We start from the raw sequence: 24,188 nt of genomic DNA, 5'->3' as shown, positions 1-24,188 counted from the left end.
CTTACGTCAATTAACATTTCAACTCCTCAATTGTAGACATGCAATGCATATGCAACAGTTTCCTTCGCTCTACAGCCTACTTTGCTAATCGTTCTGAGGTAACTATACAATACTGATTCTGAGATAATGGTAAGCTTCTTAAGGTGAATACATTTGTGGGGGATTTATATTGTATTTATTCTTGGGAGCACGATCTCATCAATTCCTTTGACTGTCGATTCCAATCATTATTTTCAAACCGAGTTTTGTTACATTTTGTTTCCACTATTAAACCAACCAAAGAAATCCTCTCTTCCGAATGCCACTTCCAGCGATCGAACAACTACTCTTCCTACGTCCCGCGGGTCTTTTCTGACCCACTGGATTCTTCGTTTCTTTAAGAACTCTTCTAATTGCAAATGACGAAAATATAAGGGCCGCGTGACTACTTAATAGATGTGTTTCTTTTTTCTGGCATTATAATAAATGTTGCAATGCGGGTTTCACTCGCGTTAGCATACCCTATCAAAGACATCAGAATAGAAAAGAATTCTCGAAAGCATATTCCAGTGTCCGTTTCACAAAAAATCGCGATAAATTCGACAACATCGAAGTTAATTGTACAATCACGCGGTTCCGTTACAACGTTACGACGACACTTCCAGCCTGCGAATGGATTAACAGCGATGCCAGGGCTTCGTCGCTGCGTTTCGAGTAAAAAATCAGCTCGATGTTCGCGATCACGTTGTTCCGCCGCGGCTGGAAGCACTCCCCGTCGCGAAACAATCGGAGAAATTTAACGTCCCCTCGTATTTGCACGCATGTTTCACACAGCAGAGCAAAGTAACGCCAGGTTCCATTACGTGCACGAAAAAGTCGCGAATCGAACCGAGGGATCGCTAATTACGTATTTTCTCTGTACCAATGTATCAACCTCGTATCCGCCTTCTTTTCTTCGCGTGCAATTATCACCGGGCGTAATAACCCTTTGCACGCCGGGCGACGTTCTTATTATTCTCTCTTCTGTCGCCATTAACGAATCGACGCTGTCAAAAGGGGACAGCTTAACGCGAAAGGTATTCCACGGACGTGCGCGAATAAATACGGATTCTTCTCGATGTACCGTTATTTCGACCTAAAATTGGTGAAATTTGCATATTCACGCAGTGGCACGAATGGTTCAACTGGCTCTACGAAAATCAACGGCGATTTTCGTCTTAATTGTAGGTATGCCACTATCGAGGTAATCGTTAGGGAGGGGGGTTAATGGAAAGAAACGATTTCTTTAAAAATAAGGTCGAATAATTTTTGACACTTATTATTCGTATCGACTTAAGTATTATCTACGTAGATATTTCATTCTCCACCACGAATTTACTTACAGTGACAATGAGTAGGTGTACCTAACTACTTGGTTTTGAGAACTTAAGGGGAGAGGCCTATATAGAAATTTTTCGGAAAAACGATTTTTCGATTTTTATATTTTGTTGCAGTACAACATCTTGAAAATATTCCCTGAAAGTGTCAAGTTAATCCGACCAAAATTGACAAAGTGATACGCGTGTAAGTAGGTAGGTGTTCATCGGTGTAGTGCTCAGACCCAAAATTTTAAACGCGTTTTCCTCAAAATCATGTACTCAAAGTCGGTGACATACATAACTAAAAAATTAATGAACCGATTTATTCGAGGCTTTGCAGGCTTATTTTAGGGTTAAAAATCTAATCGCTATCGGAAGCTTTTCCTCTTCTTTTGCCCAGATTTTTTTTTACAAAATAAGTTTTTCAAAATCGGGCCCTATAACGCCTAGATAATTTCGTATATTATCTACAAAATTTCGAATTTTCAATTTTGGAGGATCCTGCACCGAGCTACGGTTGTCACTGCAAAGCGGCTAAGAAAAGGACGTCTCGAGCAGCGCCTATAAGTCACAAACCTTTCAATGCTTTTTACCGCAAAAAATACTGAAACATCCGTAAGATGTACTCTTTCCAACAGACTAATGTTTAATAATAAAAGTTTATTGGTTTTTCTAGAAAAAATTTCCTAAGAAGCATGTTACTTTGAACGTTCTAGATAGCCCCCTCGCTCTCCCCCTTAAGAAATAATAAAACTCTAAAGTCTTATGTACAAGTAGGTACATATTACAAATATACAATCAGAAAAGTAATACAGTATTTCTTTCAAAAGCCATTACACTTTATCACCTAATATTGTATAACTTATTCATAGGCACTCGTCATCCCCAACAGTGCCAATCTAACCACCCCCAAAAACCTCGCCTATTCACCCCCACCGTAACCTTCCCCCTGCTAGAGGCCGAAGAAATTACTTAACCATCCCTGAATCTACCAGTTTTCGTGCTTTCGAGTATCCACCATAGGGAACACAACAGTTCACCGACATGATGGATCCTCTGCGAAGCGTCCATGAAGCTCTGGCAGCGTCCGCTGCGCACGATCATCAGCCAAACTCGCTGTCGTCGAATTAACTAAACATGTCTCGTTAGCGGGAACGCTCGTTAGATAAAAGGCAACGGCTCGTTGCTCGCGGGACTGGTTCCGAGCCGCGGCTTTTTCAGGGAAGCCCGCCAACCACCGGTCGGCTATCTGCGCGAAAAAGGGAGAAAAACGAAGGAGGGTGGGGGGGGGGGGTTATCGAGCGAACGGAGGAACGTGAAGACTTCAACTTGTCTGCACGCCATTAAAATGTCACAGTGGCGACCGCGCGCATGTACACACACGTACGCGCGTCTTCGGCGACGGATTCGGTTCTGGCTGATCGTGACGACGGCCACAGTTGAATAATTTCAACGACGATTCCATAATTCACGTCGTCGTCGTCTACACACGCGGCTTAGCCAGCATCGTTGCCAACCGTTGCGTCCCAACGACGTCAAACCAGCGATGCTTGAAATGGACAGACTCTGATGCAAGGGTTGGTGGAGTGGATGTGTATAGAGAACTGCTCGGAAGATCGTTCGAGTGGTTTGTGGAGAGATATTTTTGGAAGTAAACGCCACCAAATGGGAGTTTGGATGATGGCTGTGGGCCTTGCAGACCCAAAACATATATCCATCTTGGTATTGGTAGTGGACAGATATGGGAAGCTATTTGAATGTCACTTGTGTTGTCTGTGGAGAGATATTCTTGGGGGTAAACGCCACCAAATAGGATTTTGGATGATGATTATGGGCCTTGCAGACCCAAAACACGTATCCATCATCGTATTGGTAGTGGACAAGTGTAGGGAACTATTTGAAAGTCACTTGAGTGTTCTGTGGAGAGATATTCTTGGGGGTAAACGCCACCAAATAGGATTTTGGATGATGATTATGGGCCTTGCAGACCCAAAACACATATCCATCATCGTATTGGTAGTGGACAGGTGTAGGGAACTATTTGAAAGTCACTTCAGTGTTCTGTGGAGAGATATTCTTGGGGGTAAACGCCACCAAATAGGATTATGGATGATGATTATGGGCCTTGCAGACCCAAAACACATCAGTCTTGGTATTGGTAGTGGACAGGTGTAGGGAACTATTTGAAAGTCACTTCAGTGTTCTGTGGAGAGGTATTCTTGGGGGTAATCGCCACTAAATGGGATTTTGGATGACGATTGTGGGCCTACCAGACCCAAAACACATATCCATCTCAGTATTCGTAGTGGACAGATACAGGAAACTATTTGAAAGTCACTTGAGTGGTCTGTGGAGAGATATTCTTGGAGGTAAACGCCACCAAACGGGACTTTGAATGATAACAGTGATGACTGTGGTCCTTGCAGAGTCAAAATATGTATCCATTTTGGTATTAGGGGTAGGACACACACAGTAAACTACTCTGTCAATGATATTGCACTTTGTAAGGGATACAGTGACAATCGTGATACATAAAATGAAAAAGGAATATAGAAGAAAAATTTCGAGGATGATGAAGGCACCAAAAGAGATTTCTGCTAAAAGTATAAGAATGTTGGGAAAACTGAGAACGACTGTCTTACACTCAAAGAAGTCTCAGCTTCTTAACATAGATATTTCCAACGTTTCTCGAGTTTACTGATTACTTTATGCAACGTTCAACTTTTACCACTTCCATTCTCCAAAGCTTTCACTTACAGATGAAACATGAAATGAGAACCAAAGGAGTGAGCTGTTTAGCCAGACATTGCCTTCCACTTGCAAAGAAATATGAAATAAAAAAAAGAATCGAAGCAGCAATCATGTTCACTCGAGCACAGATTCAAAACTATCATCGAATACCTCGCTCTCCCCTTTTCCAAGTATTATCCTAAGGACAGGTACAGTTGAGTCCCCTGTGCACCCTTCGAATCACCTGTTTTTTGTTTACATCTCGACGCTAACCCTCATCGAGCGCTATTGACCATTAACCAAGAACCTACAACTTTAGCAAATTACCCACATCCTCGTACATTTTAATTCGCAAACACCGCATAAACGAGTGCCATTACCTCGGCTAATGATCCTGCAATTAAATACTGTTACATTCGAGTTCTGCCTATAACACACGATCTCGTGTAAAAATCACCTACCCGGCGATTCAATAAAACAGATGTCCAGGTAGCCTCAGGAGATTACGCTATCCTATCCCTTCTGCTGTCGCCAAAGTATAATTCATCGCACTCGCACCAACAGGAACCAGCTTCGTACCCTTCTGTTCACGGCTATGACGTGGGAATCGTCCCATGCCATAACCATTAAAAAGTCCGTCCTCTTCCCAGTCTACAATAATTATCGAACACCGCGGAGAAGCCGCGATACCTCGCTAAACATTTCTCTCCTGCGTCAAGGTATGACTCACGTAACTAGAGAACGGCAATGTGATTGTCACAATCAGAAAACGCGGTTGATGAGCAGGTATCAAGGTCCAAAGGGGGAGTCGTGTTCTGCGGGACAGAAAATGACATTCCTCGCGTTTACCCGATTTAAGATAATGCCCACAATCTCGGCTCTATCGTAACGTCGAGATATAAGGACTCGCTTCGTAAACAGGTAGCAATAATATGCCACGAATTATCGTCAGGCTTTAAAAAGATGTTTTATTTCAAGTTGAAAATTTAACGAGCATTGTTTCAGCAATAGTTTACTTTAGAAATTGTATTGATAGTTGAAAGTGATTCTTAGTTTAAATTAATTCTGTTAGAAATAAATTTCTTGCATATTCGAAAGTATCAGGGTTAGAGTAAAGGCACCAATAAATGAACACTTAAGGATGATGATGCCACGTGCTGCAAAAATTGTTTGGATAGGAAGCAAGAAATTAAAAGAAATCTCTAATTAATTAGTTCCTTATTTTAATAACTTATTTTAATATAAAATGTCCATTCACTGGTACGTGTTCATTTACTGGTACATCCACCCTATTATCTGTTTTACATTGCAGATACTATTAAGCAAAATTTTCATATTTAACTACTGTAATATGCGAGTCACGAAGTTTTATTTTACCACAAAATGTTTATGAAATGAAATTAAAATGTAGGTGTTTTATATGTAATCTTTATTCTCTACTAATGCCTGAAAAGAGATGTGAAAATTGTTTGAACATCGTTGCAATTTCGGTAACTTTTTCGTTCTCCTTGTAAGATTATTTAAGTGTCGAATATTTGCATGCTAAATTGTTTAAGTTGCGAGCTACTGCGGCTTTTCGTGGTTCGCCTTTTAAGCGTATTAAAAATACCGAGCCTGTTTCCTTCGAGCACAGCTTTGCCACTGACAGATTAACTGACACAAGCTGATAATACGCGTAACGTACCGTGATCTCGAGGGGGGAAATGAAATTTACCTCGTTTCGGAGACGACTGCTCGCTAATTAAGGATTCAGACAAATGCCAAAAGGTTGATAACAAATGTTATTCCTCCGTGACACGTAATTATCTCCTTCTCGAGCAAAAATGCTTAATTGTATGTGCTCAGATATTGGAACATAGGATGTTAAGTAGTACTCGCTCATTGTTGCTTGGAAGTTTTAAATTGTCTTCACTTTAGCGATCAGTTCTTGAAACACAAAGTTAATCTTTGAAAGACTAATAAAGAAGACATTGATAATGAATCATTTGGAGAAATCTATGCGATTCTAGTATAAACTAGACTATATCATGCATTTCAAGAATGACTAAAGGTGATTTAAGGCTATTTTCAGATGACTACCTTTACTGGTCTTCCTTCGTTAATAGATCAGCCTGAATTAACACGTTCGGTGCCAAGTGATACAAGTTTCTAACATACCGATTTCTTGTAACAGACCAATATTACGTGATATCGATAATTTCGCGTTTTATATAAAAAAAACAAAGTTAACTGTTTAAAAATATTGGAGCCAGGTACCCTGGGGGCCACTCGGAACATCAACATTTTCTCTCTGTTACATTTTCTGCCAATTCGAGTTAAACTTTTCGTACCGTGATTTATGACGACCCATTTTCATAATAAACGATGGTAGCAAACATAGGTAGATATCAACTTTCTCCTGACAGGTACAAAGGCCCATTTGGGCCCACCCTAAATATCAAACTACATGTGTACTCCTTACTATATAGTAGATAGTATCGCTTCGTGACAAAGATGAGGGTTTTAAATGATACCAAAGCTTATCTGAATGTGTATATGTATGTCCAACTGTCTGTTTCCGTCACTCAATTCAAGTACCCAACACCTAAATAATTCGTATCCTATTTTCATCCAGGGTACGAACAATTTACCTTATTTCAATTTTAGAGTTCCATAGGACTCATCGAAGGAAGTTTTCCCCTTGTAACCAGCCCATCAATCTTTCCCTCAACATCTACACACCCACAGTGAACCCTACATGTCGCACAGCGTCGAACGCTTCAGGACCTTTTGCACCAACCACTATCGCAACCACCCACCAATATGTCACACATTACCTATTCCAACAAATACAGTAGAACTCCATTTATCCGGACGAATTTTGTCCCAGCTCATCATCCTAGCCCGGGCACCGCGGCGTACCACATATATGAACTCGTATCAGTAAAACAAAAGACAGTGAACTCGAACATATGATAGAAGGTAGAGTCCGGATAAACGCAGTCCGACTGTACCTCGCTAAGTAGGAATCGTTCTAAAAGGATCCCAGTGCTATCGCTTACCTGCCAGCCTATCCTTCAAATGTGGGTGCCCCTGAAGCGGATGCGCGGCGAGGTTCGCCAGGAGGCTCGCCCTGTGGAGACCAGCCGCCGCTGCCTGCTGCTGGCTGTGTTGAAGCGCCTGCAGGCTCCAGGGTGGTATCAACGCTTGTGCCGGCAGCACACCGGTCGCGGTGCCATTGGCACCGGGCGGTCGATGCGCAGGAACTCTTATTACACCTCCGCCAGTATAAATCAGGCCGGACCCGGTCGGGAAAAGTCTGAACGGCGCCAACAGGTCAGCAGCCGTCGAGCAGTGTACCGACGACAAGGAGTTGGTCTGCGTCTCGGGCGTGCTCCCGGTGTCGTCGTCGTCCTTCTCCGACAGCTTCTCCTCCATCTCGTGACCCCACGACCGTCTGCCATCGTCCAGGGTCATGGACGAGCCACCGTTATTGTTGCCCTCCTCCCAGGACCACTTCCTCTCCTTGTCGCTGTCCAGATCCTCCGAAGAGGGGCTCTTCGGGTTCTGCGAGCGATTCTCGCCCAACAGGCGACTTATACTGAAAGGGTGGCTCCTCGGTGACTCGTTCTGCAGCGTTCTGGAGCTGGTCTGATTAGGCGGCGGGGAGTTGGAGCACTCGGAGTGCTCCTGCGGCAGGCGACGGTTGTCGTGCGCGTAGTTACGCGGGCTGCAGCTCCCGGAGTCCGAGTCGTCCACGTTGATCTCCTCCGTCGCGTCCACGTCGCTGTCGCCGTGAACCGACATGATCCCTTCGGCTTGCTGTCTCCGATCGATCCTGACCCCTCCGGAGGTGATTCGCGGCTGTCCAACGCGCTCCTTTACCGAGGGGGGCTTGGAAGATTCATTCCGCGCCTCTGTCACTCCGCGACGGTCATTACTAATTCTAAGCTTCTCCACTGGAACGGTCCTGAGCTCGGGATAACGATTCCGCAGGCGCGCGTCTCGAGAAACCCTCGAAGTCACGATCTCAGTGAGTGTGGCTCAGTGTGTTTAGGCGAGATTCAAAGCGGAGCGTATTCCGGGTCGCCGTGACGGCCATGTTGAGCGTGCAGCCCGAGTCCTTCCCGATGAAAAGGGCACTGGTAACGCTCGACCGACGTCATCCGCGGCCGTCGTTCATGGTACAACAACACAGGATCACAATCGTGGCCCGTCGAAGCGTGCTGGTGTTCTAGCGTTCACTGGCTGTTCACTGTCCTACCAATAACAACCACGAACGAAACAACGTCGCGCGGACTACTCGGATTCGCTCATTCCTGCCGCGAGCGGTGCTCTATCGACGCTTCGTACTTCCCCCTAGTTGCTCCCTGGTTCCATCGGGCGCTGCGTAGGTACCTGGGGCCGCAGCAGGAACTCGGGGGCTCGGTTTAAAGGTCGGAGGACGCGGACGGTGAACACTGGATGAACGTTGCGGCCCTCACGCGGGGCTCCGGGAAGGGTCGTGCGTTGGCCCGCACGGAACTCGATCCGTGGCGAGTCGGGACGTGGATCCAGGTCGGTCGCGGCGAGAGAGACGGGACGTTGTGAGGGAACCAGAGAGACCAAATGGTTCATCCCTACCACGGTTCTGCGACGACTCTAGGCCGCGACCCTGCGTCGTGGCGCTGGGCATCGCCTACCACCACGCCGACGGCCAATCCCCTTCCGCTTGGCCCCGCCCACCGGCGCGCTGATTGGGCCCCGTTAAATTGATACCTATTTAACATTTGAGCAGAATGTTGCAGGCGATCGCCTTTTTCTCCTATATTATTTATTGCTCGATCGTCGTGCCTCCTTTTTTCTCTCCTACTCCCGTTCCTCCACGGTTCCTTCCTCCCTCCGCAGCCGCCCGCTTGCTCCGTCTCCCTCGCCCTCCCCCTCCCCCGGCTACCTCGAGCAGCTCGTTTCTCTCTTTCCTCCCCGTGCACCTGGATGGCCTCGTCTCGCTGCAGAGACGTGCCGCATCGAGTTGAAGAAGCGGAGGGACTTAATTACGACGAATACCTTTTTGGTCCCCTCCATGTTCCTCTACCCCCTCTCGCCGCCTCTCCGCCCACCCCCCTGCCTCCCCGACCTCCCTCCTTCCGTCTGTACGTACGTCCTCTCCGCCGTTCCTCCGACTGTCCCTCCTTGGCTTCGTCCTCCTCTCCTGAGCTTGTGCTTTCGAGTTAGGTTGCCGCATATGAAATGGTACTCCTCTCCGGCTCGAATTTGGTGTGACGATAAGGAAACGGTGTCCGAGATGCTGCGGGTTGTGCTGGAGGAAAGTCTTTGCCCAGTTCTCTTCGAGTATGGCGCCCCAGATGCGTTCGACTCGCGTGGATGTAACAAGCTTCGTAAAAATAGCAGAATTCGTAATTCGTGGAATGAAGTGAATTACTGGGCTTGGAGCTCGCTGCAGCAATATTTTATTGTCATGCTTCCTCATCCATCTTACAGTTGCGCCGCGGGTTGCACTTGCGTCTGTGGCGAACTTGTTTGTCTGTGGCTTATTGCCACTTCTTAAACCAAATTCCCTGTTTTAGGTACATTTGTGTGCCCTACCTCTATGCCCATTTTATTTTACCACCTACAAGTTCCTACTAGGGTAAACTGGCAGTCCTGATTAAAAAGCCAAATATTACGGAGCACCTACCAGCCGAGAAAGTACTTTTTTACAATTTCTTATTTTTCTCTCACTACAACGCTGCAAAGCCCAGTAGTCGAACTGCACGTTTTACGTCCGGCAACACCGCAAAGTGGGACAAGGGGCTGAGTTTTAGGCGCTGTTTTTAAATTTTGATAAGGGGTAGGTAAGTACACTTTGTCGCTTTATAACTAGGTAATGCATTGAAATACAGATTTACTAAGTGTTGTAGATATTTAATAGTGAATGAAATAGTCTGTTTAAACACTTTAAACTTCGTTTCTAGCTACATATGTTTTTCTATACTACCTCAAATTTTAGGGTGTCAATTGTACTTTTATGCCTGTTTTTCATTGACCATTTTTAAAATAAAAAGCTTCACAGGTACTCAGGATGTTTTATTTTAATGAGAAATCCATGATCATTGATAATAGCTGAAAATTAAGACCATGTAAAACCTTCGCAATTAAATACAGACATTCCAATCGGGATTTCCGCTTAGGGCGCCAATCATTTTACAGTTTACCCCAATCCGAACATATTGCCTGAAAAATGTCGTTGTTCCTGCAAGCAGCGAATTAATCTGAGCGCCAGAGGGTCAATTCACGAGCTGGGGCAGCGGATGTGTCCTCTTTTAGACTTCTATCAACCCCTAAAGTTAGTGTCGACGAATTATTCAAGCCCAGGTAACGTGCAATATTCACATAGTACTTCATATAGGTATTGCTCAGCATCTGGCAAACTGAAATAGAATACAAATCTCTTTTGGTCTTCGGAATGGAACAACACCAACCATCCAGCTTCCTGGTGGAGGGTCCCGTCGAATCGATCCGCCGATCGAGAGTGATTCGCGATAGTACATCGATCGACAATTTATTTAAGAGCGACTCCACGGTCAGGCGGCGCACAATTGCGCAATAAACATTGCGGTACCGACGGTAATGGCAACAAAATAATTTGCCGCACACGTAGTGGCGAAACGTGGACTTAAGGCTACGTTCTCGCGTTTTACATTACCACTTCTCTCCCGCGGGCCACTTTTCTAATGGCCCGAGGTCACGTATTATTACGCAGATCCAGCGCGTACGAGGGATTCAAAGTAGCCTGTACTGCTCTAACTGTAATTACATGCCTATAAGATAATAGTTTCTCAGATATTCGTTTGTTCGGAATGACTGGAACACACGCCCCCGAGGAAATTCGAACACTTGCACCAGCGGATAAATTCGTCCGTCTGGCGAAAGTCGTTTAAACGATTCTGCGTAGCACAGAAATAATATTCGGTCCTTTCATTGAGTTTAAGTCGACGAATATGAATGAAGATCGAGTTTATTTTTACTGCTTCGGAGTGACAAAAATGGACTTCTCTGACTACTTTGTACAGAACTGGTTAATTAGCAATCGAATGTGCTCGATTTATGAATTGATGACCGCTCGTTTCTGAGAATAAAGCAGACGCTTCAATCTCTTCGCCGAAGAATCCGATTTAACAAACGAAATATTCATTGTCGATCCGATTTAGCGCAGTCCTGGAATTATTGCCTTCGTGTAAATCGGATTTACCTGAGAATGAATACGTCTATCTATCGCAGATTAATTTATTAATTATCGCATGTCTGTAGGATGTACGTGGAATTAGAAATAATTATTTTAAAATATACTTTTTGGCAGTGAGCGAAATTTTTTGCAGGTATTTGTTAAATAACAGAAGCTTCACCTACTTTTTCGCCGCTTTTCCAGAAGTTTCACTTTTTTTATCGGTTTTTACTGATTTTACTTTTCTCTTTGTACCAATTTTGCCGCCACCAAATTTGCCCTTTAAAAGGGTGAAGATTCTATTTCAGCAATTGGCAGAAAAACAAAGATTGCGTTGTAATCAGGAGGACATTCCCTACATACTCGCGCAGTTTCAGAATTTTTTGAATTTTCGCCTTCGGGATCTTCCCTTGTAAGCAGAACACTGAAACGCTTCGGCAACTCTACTTTATCCAATGTTTCATATAGGTACTATTAATATAGATTCCCTCATCCCCGACCACGAATAGGGGAACTAAATTCAAACCAGATTCTCGATTTGCATCGATTCGCCCGTTCAGATCAGAGATTGATGGGATTCTGTAGGCACTCGCGAATTATGCAAGAAAACCAAGGCTTTACTCCCCCCTCTCTCTCTCCCCCCACCTGTCTGTACCACCCGCCCGCGTCCTCTTCTGCAAAATCCAACTTCGTTTCGGTCCAGAGCGGCCATCGGGCTCGTCCTGGCCCGATGTGCTCCGATCGAGGATCAATTTGGACGTCAGGCATCCACGTGTCACTTAGGCGTTTTCACCGACCCCCGAATAATTCATCCTACCCTTTTGGAAACGCTTGCAAACCCCCGCGCGGTAGGATCGCGGGCGAGAAAAACGGGGGTGGTCTCGCGTGCAGCGGGAGGAGACGGAGGGAGAGAAATCAAGGGGTTTGACCGGTCTGTTCCGCTGGGATGAAAGACGCGACGACGTGGAAAACCGGCTGTATATGCCTGCCCGCCCGAAAAGGGTTATTTTTTATTCAGGACACTCCGAGTTTTACCCGGCGAAACGCGGCAGCGATTCGTACGATAATCGGGGGCGCCTGTGCCACGGCGACCCGCACGCGCAGGGATCAATTACTGTGTCGCGAAGAACGATCGTTCATCGCCAGTTGGGTCTAAATGAAAATGAAGAAGGAGGAGCTTTACACGTAGCGTTGGAATAAATCCAAGTAGGGGAGACCGGGGCAAAGTGGGACGAAAAATGTTTGAAGTCGAATAAAATTTTTCCCTTTCAAGAAAAATGTGTGAAAATAGATTTATAATATAATTTGAACATTACTATTGATAAATGACGAATATCGATACTTAAAATAAACTTAAAGTATATTGAAATTCAACTTGAAAAGAAAATGCAAAATCGACCACTTTACCCCATATATGGGGTAAGGTACTCTCTGGGGTAAAGTAAGCAGAAATAAAATACGTGTTTTAATGAAGGATATAATTATAAAATCAATTTTATTAGAACTTTAAACACGCAGAAAAAAAATGGAGTTAAAATAACACATTTAAGACTCATTTATCCAAAAAGCTAAATTGAAAAAAAAACAATTGGATGTCTAAAACTTCATTTTTAATTTTTTAAATGAATTTCCATTTTTCTATACCTGAATGTGCACAATTATCATTGTCGTATTACATACATTTATTACGTCACCAAAATTTGTAAATATATTCCATTGTTAAAGAATAAATTAAGGAAGCTCATTTTACCCCGGGGTTCACTTTGCCCCGGTCTCCCCTAACCGGGGAAACGAAAGGGACACGTAGAAGTCGTTACTAACATGTGTTATCATTAATCGCTTAAGAAACCTGCGTTCTAAGTATTTCCTCGAATATTAATTTCAAATTCAATAAGGGAAAAACAATATCGGCAAGTTGCATTGTACTTAATTATTTCGAGTGTCGCGCTTTAATTTCAGAGGCAAGATCTGACATTTCACCGATTGAATTTCATGTTCACTTCTCTATATAAAAGAGAAAAAAATAGTTAATTGAGAGAAAATCTTTCGGACTCTCCCCGTATTGGTCCCCTGTGCTTCGAACGCCCGTTCCGCCCCGTCGTCGTCTGATTCAGGCTCGCATTACGCAGAGAGAATATTTATCTCGTAACAGAACACTGGCAACGGTAAATAATTGATTAGATCAGGAGGGAGGGTGGCGCGTTAGCGTGCGTATCCGCTGCATCAATGGGAACTTGTTCACCGCCAGAAGGGTCGAAAACCACCGGCGACTGGCGCATCAATGAGAATACTTCGTATCACTTGAAATCGATGACCCTGGCACGTTACATTAATAAAGGGCAACCGTCGAATTGAACAGTGAAGAAAATAAAAACGGTGCACCACGTCATCCTATAAAACACTAACTCTGTACGACCACACTTGGCTCTGGAGTTTCCTCAAAATTCCCTTCGAACTTTCGACCCAATTTAAAATGTAAAAATACGGAACTAATAGTAATCTTTCAGGGTAAAGATAGGGATAGAAAGGGTCGGAATTAGGTAAGAGTCGAAATAAAGTAGAGTGCTGGGAAATAAGGGAATAGGTACATTAAAGTATGAGAGAATTTAGGCAACCCAGTAAAACCGAGTCTATTTATTATAGCGAATTCGGTATCTCGCACTGACTCTGTGCTGGTGCCAGAAAATGACTTGGATTGGTTGATTCTTATAGAGCTATCTTCTTTCTCTATCAGAAACAACTAACCCAACTCATTTTCTGGCATCGGCACAGAGTCAGTGCGAGATACCGAATTCGCTATTAGCAATAACGCTGAAATAAAGATTGTCTATCTCTCACTTTCTTTGAGCACTCGCAGAACCTGTCAGCCAAAGAACTATTTAAATTTTTCGAGCAGAGATCTCCTCGAATAATGAACCAGCTCGAGCGAATGCTAATCAAACGCCATCGTTGGCTTGTTTTCCAGGCGCGACGCCCAAGTGATTGTTTGCCACGATCGTCGGTGGGCATAATCAAGGAACGAGCAACCCCCTTCTGCGCGGAGGGGGGCGCCCACACCCGGAACGTGATACGAAACAGAGACATCAATTTCGTTACAGCTCAGCCATGTGAGAACCCCGACTGCACGACACCTACGTCCTACGCGAAAATGTTATGATTCCCCGATGTCTGTCCCCGGGGAGCAGGTCGCAGGCGGATGGGGGCCAGCGGCCTGCGGACTTTCGTGCCCCCCTCGCGCAAGGTTCATCGAGCGAACAACCACTTGACGAGGGGCGCGTGGCGGTCCCGAACGATTGGCTTGTTGTGAAATTGTACATTGCCGAGGGGGTCGCGACGGGTCCACCGGCGGGCGCAAGTGTTACACGCTCGTTACTGAGGGGGGGCAGCATCGATGCGCGCCCCGTTGCCACGGGTCTCGGTTACAGGTTGCAACCCTCGGCGTCGAGGAGAAAAGCTGATTGAAAAGCTCTTTATTCTAAATAGCTGAGTGTCGCAACGAGAATTTTGGCAGGAGAATATCGACGACGGGGTGGTTCATATTTGGGGGCGGGGATGATTGCGGTGCGTGGCAATGCGAGGATATTTTCAAGAGACGAATTTTTCGGGGGACGCTGATTTTGTTAAGAGGAGATTTTCCGTGTGGTTATAATGCAACATTGGGGGTTGTGTGAGTGGGAAAAGTTTAAAGCCGGGAAGCTAAGCTAAGCTATGCTATGCGATGCTATGTTTTAACGTAGCTTTTGGTGGAAACGGTTCCATAAGATAGTATTGAAGCTAATTTTTTTTAAACGTAGCATGGCATAGCATAGCATCGCATAGCTTAGCTTCCAGGTGGATTCCCGGCTTAATGATTGAAGTGATCAAGATAGATACGCAAAATATGGATAGATTTGTAAGGGATGACTTTAGAGTTCAGAAGAAAATAGTATCCAAGTATGTGAGGAAATAAAGAAGCTTTTGATAGAGCATTGTATTATATTAAGGAGGGGGTGGATGGAATAAAACTTGAACTCACTGTCTAAAGACGTTTGAGTAAATATAAAATATTCAATTTCCCAAAATGTTAGATGTGGAAGGTAACTATGCATAGTGAAATAAGTGTACGTAATGTGTTACTAATGCTTAAGTAACATTTGGTACCAGTAGATAGTACGTACAGTTCACATAACTGCAGTTGCTCCAAGATTTCCCATCTTGGAACAGGCACTATTGATTTACGAGTGATTAGTTTCCGAAACGAATTTTACGAGCTGCTCGCCTGTCTGCAATAACGCTCAGCTGTATAATCGCGATAGGAACCCTTCGAGAAATCGTTCTCTTCGGCAATAAGCAATTTAGCAAAGTACGAAGTAATTCGGTTCGGGCAATTTTCGCAATCAACGATCTTTTAATGCTGCGATCCACGCTTTGTGGAAACTCGGGGCACGAAAAGAGCCCGCGAATTCGGAATATTAGTAGCGACGAATTACTGGGGTGTAAAATTTCACGATACTCGAATATAGGTAATTTCGAAAAGAAGAAGCCCTTGCAAGAAAAGAATCCTGAAAGAATTTCTTATAAGTCTCTTCTTCTTGTAAAAGAATTTATTTCCACTGTAACGTACTGTATATTACTATTAAAATGAAATTTCTTTGTCTCACGATTACTAACAAGGCAAACGAAGAAAACGAAATTCCACATTAGCAGCCTTAAGATTAATAACAGCCGACAGCTGCACCCCGCCTTTTACACTTTTCAACAAATACACACCATTGAACACACTTTCTGTTGCCATCGACACGATGAATCAATCGTGTTATTTGGATCTTGTCACAGGGTGGCGCAAAGTTAATTTCACTTCGCGGTCATTGCCGGTGGGGGTGGGCGACAGTAAACGGTAGAGGCGGTCTTTTGGCACCGGTTTTATATCCTCTAAAACATTCAGACGGCAACAGGGGCTGCAGATGCCGCGGTGGAATGGAAAATCGACGTATCTCTGAATTATCCTGCGCAGACTGTACGACAAATGGAAGGAACTTTTCCTTCTCCCCGCGGATTTCCGATCCAGATTTCCGGCCGGGCTGTAGAACTTTAAAGTTCGTGACCGGTCGAGGATCGCACTGAAGGGGCCCCTATAAGATCCTGCGAGTTTGTGACGGTCGGTGTATACGCTCGTGAAACATTCAAAGAAAAAGTTTTACGCCGAACAGACGGCGGACTCGTATAAAGGGAGAGCTATTGCCGTGGCCGCTGCCAATTGCCTGGGTCACGCTGCGACGACATTACCGAGCTTCCAGCGATTGATTGGAAAGCGGAATGAATTTTCACGTCGTTAGGAAGTGGGGAGCTTCGACAGGTGCTCGGTGGAAAAATGAACGTTACGGTCTGCGAGCGGTGGAAGTGACTTGACACGCGGAAAGTGTGTTTAAAAATGTAAGTATAGGCGTAGGGTATCCGGGAATGATGGAAAAATTTAATTGACTAATGAATTCTTATGACACGTGAAAGTGTCGAGGATGATACTAACGACTTCCTTATACGATACAGATTCTCCAATATAAACCTCCGTTTTGACGTTTTAACTCAGACGTCCCACGCTTATTATTATCACAACGATGTGTAATTTTTTGCGAAAAAAAAATGTTCATCGCATATATTAGATTTTTCTACAAAAAGTCTGAGAGAAAACTCATTTTAGTCCAGCGAGATTCCCGAAATCAGCGATTCTCGACCTTATTCTGCGATCTTTAAGCGTTTGAAGCTCAGAGCAACGTTAACCGATTTTGATGAAATTTTCAGCATGTATGCAACTTACTTAAATCTATAAACGGGATTTTTGAACTTTCATTACAGGCTCAGAATAAAAAGTTGAAAAAACGACCTTCACTATTTTATTCGCTATTCCGACCAATTGCAATTTTTTTTCAAACAAGGAAACGCGTCACTTAGCAAACTAATCCTTCTAGCTTCTCAATAAAACTCAAGTCGTTTGGAGCAACTCTAAAAAAGTTATGCGATTTTAAAGTGTATAAAGTTTCTCTCGTCCGCCACTGTGCACTTGTTTTCACAGCAAACAATCGTGGATTCTCCAACCGCACTTCCCAAGAAACGAGGCGTTGCGAGCAAAAACAGACTAAGCGAGGTTGAAGGAAAATTAATTTTCCCTATCTTATATGACTAGCAGATGCTATTGCAACACGTCATCGTGAAAAAACGCCGATACACAGCCTCGGCGTGGAAACACGCCGACGCCAGCCGCTATCAATTTCCATTTCCTAATGCGAATTTCCAAAGCGCAGGAGCCTCCTTTCGCACAAACAGACTAAATCACATGCCCCGTCCTTAAAGGATAATTAAAAACCCCTTCCGCATCGGGAACCGGCTGGCCAACCTCGGTACTTATTGAGACGCGTTAATGATTCTCTCATGAAGGGGCTCCGCGGAACGAAAAGCTCCTCCAGCTAGAAAGCGATGACCTCGTGCCTGCCATGAGCGTCCATGCTCAGGCATTGTTCCCGCAACTGTGCGGAGCCAGAGGGGGGCTCTACGGGGGCCTGCCCTGGAAAAGTATATGGGCAGGGTGCAGCATCGGTGCCGCAACACCGCATACAAATATACGCGGAGGCCAAGCCAGCCGGGGTGAAACATTTATTTAGTGCCAAGGGATTTTCCAAATGGAAGGAAAAGTGGGGGCAAGAGCGCGGCGAGGGCCGCGATAACTTGGTTAGCCGGCAGACTTTCGATCTGTATTCTGTCTACCGAGGAGTTTATCACCGACCGCATTCCCCCTCTGCTCCCCCACCGCGCCCCCAAACGGCCGTTGTTATCGTCCGCGGGATGCTGTTCCGGGACCGTCGAGATGCCGGCATGCCACCCGTCGATCTCCTTGCGCGATTTATCCGCCAATCAAACGCCCGGTCCTCTGGACCACGTCGCGCGCTACGTGCCCTCCATTTCTCGAACAAACGGCACCTTTGTGGCGGGAATGAACGAGGCTTGTAAATTATGAGTTCGGAGTTTGTGGACCGGCTGGGGGAGCTCGAAATTTCGAAAAATTTGCCGCTTTTGGTACTTCGTTACGAGGAACGGGGAACGTATACACGGGGTGCGACCGGAAGGGTGGTATCAGCGGGCGGAAGGTGCATTCCTTATGCAAATATAAATCAGGAGTGGAGTGAAAGGTTTTCTAAAATTAAGCGTCGGATGAAACAATTTTATTCCACTCTTTGGTTTAGTGGCGTACAAGGATTCGTTTGTAACATTCGTTGGGACCACCCTGTGTTAGTAGCGATTGTAAATGGTTTTGTTTTAAAAAATTCCCAAAGTTCGCTTCATTTTTCGTCCGTCAAGGTAGGAGACCCCTTAATTGAAAAATAAGTGGGAACCAGTAGAGTATATATTTAAAAGATAAATGATAATTAGATTGTTGGGAATTGCGAAATTATATAGATATTCTCCCAGAAGGTAACGAACTGTTGTAATTAAAGTAACACGTTTGTTATAGACAGGAGAATTATCCAAGGTTCCTTTCGAAAAGAATCCAGCCTAATCATTATCTCGTAATAGAGATCCATGTCGATGAAAATCCGTCATCGCAAGGAGATACAAAAGAATTGGCAGAGGAACAGCCACGCACCTGGAGAATTAAAAACTGATAAGACTGTGTGAAACCAGTGCGAAACTGTAGTCACTGGCTATAATAATTATCGCATTAGTGTCTTAATTAAAATTCCTTACTGCGCGTACAATACACTGTGATTAGCGTGCGGATAATTAAAAGAAGAAATATCTCAGCCATCTCGGGACGCGAATGAAAGCAGCAATAGCCTCCTTTCTCGTCCATCAACATCTCCACATTACCTATACAAGTTTCAAGTACTCACTTTTTAACTCAACTATTCACTTTCACTCCTAGCGACTTCACATCGACATTACTTGAACAGAACCGTGACATTATTTCCATAATTAAAATATTATCACTTGAAAGAGCAATGCTGATGCTTTAAAAATGAAAAATGAACACTTTCTGCATCCCTAAAATCTATTTTCTATCAACAATTGTTTTTTTTACTTCAAAAACAATAGCGCGACAACTCGGTATTTAAATTATAAAATACTGAAGTCGAGGAAGAGATTAGTTCTACGCACGAAGAGTATTCGTTTCCTTAGAAACATAGTTGCAATCCCATTTGGAAGTGGGAAGCTGAAAGGAGCAAATATCCTCACAATTCTCATCGCGTGACGCGTTTTAATTTATACCCTCAGGGTTTTTTGATTGATTAGGGCCAAGTTCAAGCTGAGACGCGCCCGAAACGCCGTAAGAAGATAAAAGAATGCTTAATCCCCGCCGGCAAGCTGTCCGTGCAACAACGACTTATTCCCCTTCGTCTTAACCATTATACATAATACAGTCGTTTATCCGGGCAAGATGATTACGCAGCTTCCGGTCAAATTTAATTCTCCCATTAACCACTTTTAACCTGAAGTTCCTTTTTAACTACGAACATCGCGCTTCTTTTCATCTCTGCTTCCTCAAGATTGCTTCTTAATTACTTTGATCTGTAAATTCCCAGTTATTCCAACGATTGCTTCTTAAATATTCCAACGAATTGAGAAATACAACGTTACTTAACGCATTCGGCACGCGTTAATTATTTTGTTAATTTTGCAGATACCGTGAGAGTTATCTCAGTCGATTAGTCACGTTGCAATAAGGAGGGTGTAGGGGAACAACTGTGGTAAACAGTAAATAAATTGTTAACCAGGTTACGACGTACGATACCTGTAAATGGATTGGTGTTCTCCAGATACGATGAAATTAATCCGCTATGGTGGATTTATAACGCGGCGCCCCTTTCTGCGCAGTAATTCCTTCCCCTAAATCACCGGCAAAAAGTCCCATTCGCTTGGCCGTTCTTCAAGTTCCGTGATGATTAATTAAAATCGCAATTCGACGGGATAATTTGCTGGATAATAAGCAGCTGCGCTAAATTTTAGCACTGTTACAAGGAATATTCAATATCTACAAAAGTCTCAGAGTTTCTTCTTCTTCTTCTTTGCCTACGTCGCAGAATATTCTTCTCATTTACAGAATCATTTGGCTCCTTCTACTCCATTTGCTCAAAGGAAAATGATCCCACTTATCTTTGTCGTCTTTTAACGAACCCTCGGCTCAATTTCCCACCCTTTTGTCTTCAAAAATATTCGACTAAACGGAGGGTGCATTTAAGGGGAGATTCTCGTGTAGCAGCCCCCGAAAATTATGAATTTCTTTTTGAAAAAACTGTTGGTCATATTGCATTAAACTCTTTGGGAATATAAGGAGTATAAGGACGCATCTTTAAACTTGTAGAATTTTTTTTCTATATCGATCCTTCTTTTTATTTATTAATTATTGTGGAATCGCGTTAACCCCTTCGATTATGTTAGCGTCAGGTGTAGCACCTGTCACAGTCATCTGATTGTAAAAGAAAGAAAATTTTCTTAAAATTAAATAATTTACGCTGGTACTGAACTGAAAATTTAAATTTTACTTTGTATTTATAATACTATTTTCGTCGACATAAAGAATAACGGACCATAACTTACTTTTTCTTTCAAGCGCTGTAACTCTTTCAATTTTTCATTTCTTTCTTTAAAGTGGACCAACCCCAGCGTAAATAGGAGTTACATCGTCGAAGAGGTGGACAAGGTTCCACAATAATTAATAACTAATAAGGAGGACCGACATAAAAAAAATATTTTCTGCAAGTTTAAAGTTGCCTCCTTGTAACCCAAAAGAGTTTCGTCCAACATGACCAACAGTTTTTAAAAAAAAAATTCTTAAATATCAGTCACTTTTGGGGCTGTTAGACGAGAATCCCCCGCCTTAAACGGATAACCAATGGGGGGACGTTCCGTGCGGGCGTACAATCAGCAATTGCTACTGCGGGGAACGGAATATCAGGAAATATGGCGGCGATACGGAAGAAGCGTGCGGGGGGTGAAAGAACGAGCCCAAGACTTAATAGAAATACAATAGAGCCCATTCAGAGGGTGGCTACCCTCCCCAGGCGGCAGTTTGCCTCGGCAAATAAATCAAACTCCAATACGCTAAGTGGTTACGGGTGACGTAAACCAGACTTCTGCCGAGGCTAGGATACAGCCAGGTCCCGAGATTAAATTCTATTTAATTTCGAGCTCCATGAAATTCGCTCGAGGACGTGCCAGTGTGCTCCTCTTTTATAGGAAATCGGATTAACGACCGGTTCGGCCGCAGTTGACGGAAATTCCTATTACAACTGCGACACCCGCTTCGCACCACTTCGGCTCGCTAGCTACTTCGTTCTAAAGTTACCCCCGAAAACGCGAAGCATATGTTGAACACATTTTAACACGATCCGCGCCGCGTGGGTTATCAGTGACGCGATATTTATCGAAAGTCAACTTTCATTTTAGGGGCTGTTCCGGTCCAGAGCCCATAAAAATAGGTGGTATTTAGGAATTAATTAAAGGGAAACTACTACATATAATTTAATGGGACTTTTTGCATTGTATTAAGGACGTCTGAAGCTATAGAAATATATTTTTTGTTTTATAATTAATCATTAAAGACGGCACTGAAAAACGGAAATAAGAGAAATCGATTTTTAGACCGAAACCTCCCCTTAATTGACAAGTGGTGTTCAATGCGATATGGAAAAGAAAATAGGGGAACGGAACTGTGATTAGGGAAAATTGAATTATTTCAGCATTGTAAATCAAAATTTCTCAGCACTTTTGCGGGTTCTCTGAACGTGTTAATCGAAGCGGCATAGTTTTTTCAATTAGGTTTCCACTAGGGTTTCAATTCCATCGGTATGAAATGTACAATCAGCAATTTTGTCTCTTGCGCGAATGTGGAGGAATGAAGTGGCCACGACTTCGGGAGCTTCTTTTGTTTTTATGATCGCGAAGTTCGTCAGAAATAGACGCTTTTACCGGAGCCATTTCTCTTGCTCCCTCGTGCGGCAGAGATTGAAAAATAAAATTATTGCCTTCTTATTTCGATCCACGCTCGTGGGGCACCGATCGTCCAGGGATTCGCGACTGCGGAAGGGACGAGTGCTTTTTAGTGGACGTAAAAATGGCCACGATCGATTAAATAATCGATGACCGAAAGTGTGGCGATGGGATTTCGTCTTTAAAGGATCGCCCTCTTTATTGTCAGGGACGGGAACGATGCATCTTTAATGCTCAGAGAGGGACCCATTCTAAATGTACTCAATATCCTAAAAATCAACACTGTTGCACCTTACACGCGCGAATTACTCTTAAATCCTTCCTCAGCGCAACCCCCTTACTTAACAAAATCATTTAAATTTCCATTTCGCGAGTAAACTTTCCTATTCACCCTCTCTCTCCTCTTTAACCAGAAACATTACAAACTGAACATCCACCCCCCAAAAAGTACCCCGAGAGCAACAATAAAACACCCCTCTATTCCTCCAAACCAATAACATCCCTCATCTACTATTTTCCTGATTAAAAAAGCCTTATCTACTATCCCGAGTGAAAGCTATTTTAACAGCAATGCAGTATCGCCTAAGCAGGAACAATTCCCCGTTAAAATGCTCGCCTAATGGAACCCCTGTTTACAATTTATCAGGGCCGTTCGACCGGCGGAGAAATCGTTTCCCTTCGGTGGATATTTCACGAGCATTTCGGCCGACCTCTCTTCAAAGCAGTGCCATCGGGGATTTCTAGGTGGCGGCCATGTTTTCATTATACCGCACAATGTCCGGTACTCGATCACCCTGCCTTCCGTTTCCCTCTCTTTCCCTCTCTGTCCGTTTCACCCCCCGCGCCGCCAGCCGCTGGTCGAATAGTTGTTCCACCTTTTGCAAAAGCAGTGATATTTCAACGGGTGTGTGCTCGACGTTCAACCTCGCCCCAGTCAGCGAGAAATCTAATTTCATTATTGCGGGTCCCTCGGGTCAGGGACAGTGGCGTAGCATCGCGGGGTGGCGCGGACAATAACAACGACAATGCGACGCTCGCTTTTTCCTTCAAACCGTGCTCAACCGAGCATGGTAATTGCGAGGCGAGCTCCTCTCGTTCTCCATTTAACCCTCGGTCGCCGGTGGCTGGGTCCTTTCTGACCCAGCGTATCGTCCGGTAACGTCAGGGCATTAAGTTCCTGCCGAATTTCGTACACCGATACAACTTCGAGCGTACCTTTGACTTTTAGGAGGAAACGTAGGTAATATTATATTATATTATTGCGCAGCGGCTTCTTCTCGCCCTGTGTTTTGAAAACGTAACGTAAAGTGCCTAAACGTATATAAACATATGGGTATTTTTAGGTGTTTTAATAGTACAAACTAGTGTAATAGTATAAATTAGTATAAACATAAAGAGTCGCGTTCTCCGACAAAATTTAAAAAAATTTTATTCATGTAAAACTGGCAGTTTTCAACAATAGTTCGAAATTTTAAATACCTAGCGAAAGGGTTAATCCACTGGTCCGTAACCGAAGCGAGTCACGTGAATCTAATCGACGCCTAAATACTCAGCGCGGATCCTCCCCGCCGGGGGAATGAAGGACCGATCGGATGGTCACGCATGATCGTAACATTTCCATTATGGCGACCGCGTCGGGGAATCCTCATCGGGCAGTAAAACTGCCAATTGTCTCAAAAGCTCGGGGCCCGGTCCCGATAATGAGGGATTAAATATTAAGGCGCGTATTCTGGCCGCGCTCTCGCTCAATGTTCCTTTGTTTTACGGCGATACGTGACCAGAATGCAACATGGCGGAGCGAGCATCTAACGCGATTAGGGCCCCTCGGTCCTTCCTTCGCCTTCCTTCGCCCCGGCGGCTAGGGGGCAAGCTTTAGGTGGTTACACGGCTCCTCAAGATTGGATACGATGCCATCGGGGATGCTGGAGTTCTCGGACGATCCCAGAAATCACAGTCGAACGCCTCCCCGTGATTCATTC

General features: G+C 44.2%; 1 protein-coding gene across 1 annotated transcript in view; it reads right to left on the bottom strand.

Moving 5' to 3' along the window:
* C15 (homeobox protein C15) overlaps positions 1-8,653 on the bottom strand; it is a 48,441-nt gene extending 39,788 nt beyond the window's left edge. The window contains exon 1 of the mRNA XM_076812479.1: positions 7,109-8,653. Within this exon, the coding sequence (XP_076668594.1) occupies positions 7,109-7,853 (745 nt within the window). The 5' untranslated portion in view covers positions 7,854-8,653. The remainder of the gene's footprint in view (positions 1-7,108) is intronic.
* Positions 8,654-24,188: the final 15,535 nt, after the last annotated feature.

The sequence above is a fragment of the Andrena cerasifolii genome, chromosome 5 (genome assembly GCF_050908995.1).
Source record: "Andrena cerasifolii isolate SP2316 chromosome 5, iyAndCera1_principal, whole genome shotgun sequence".
NCBI classification, from domain to species: Eukaryota; Metazoa; Arthropoda; class Insecta; order Hymenoptera; family Andrenidae; genus Andrena; species Andrena cerasifolii.
Note: the sequence above shows the minus strand (reverse complement) of the source record. Positions and strands in the feature narration are given on the sequence as shown.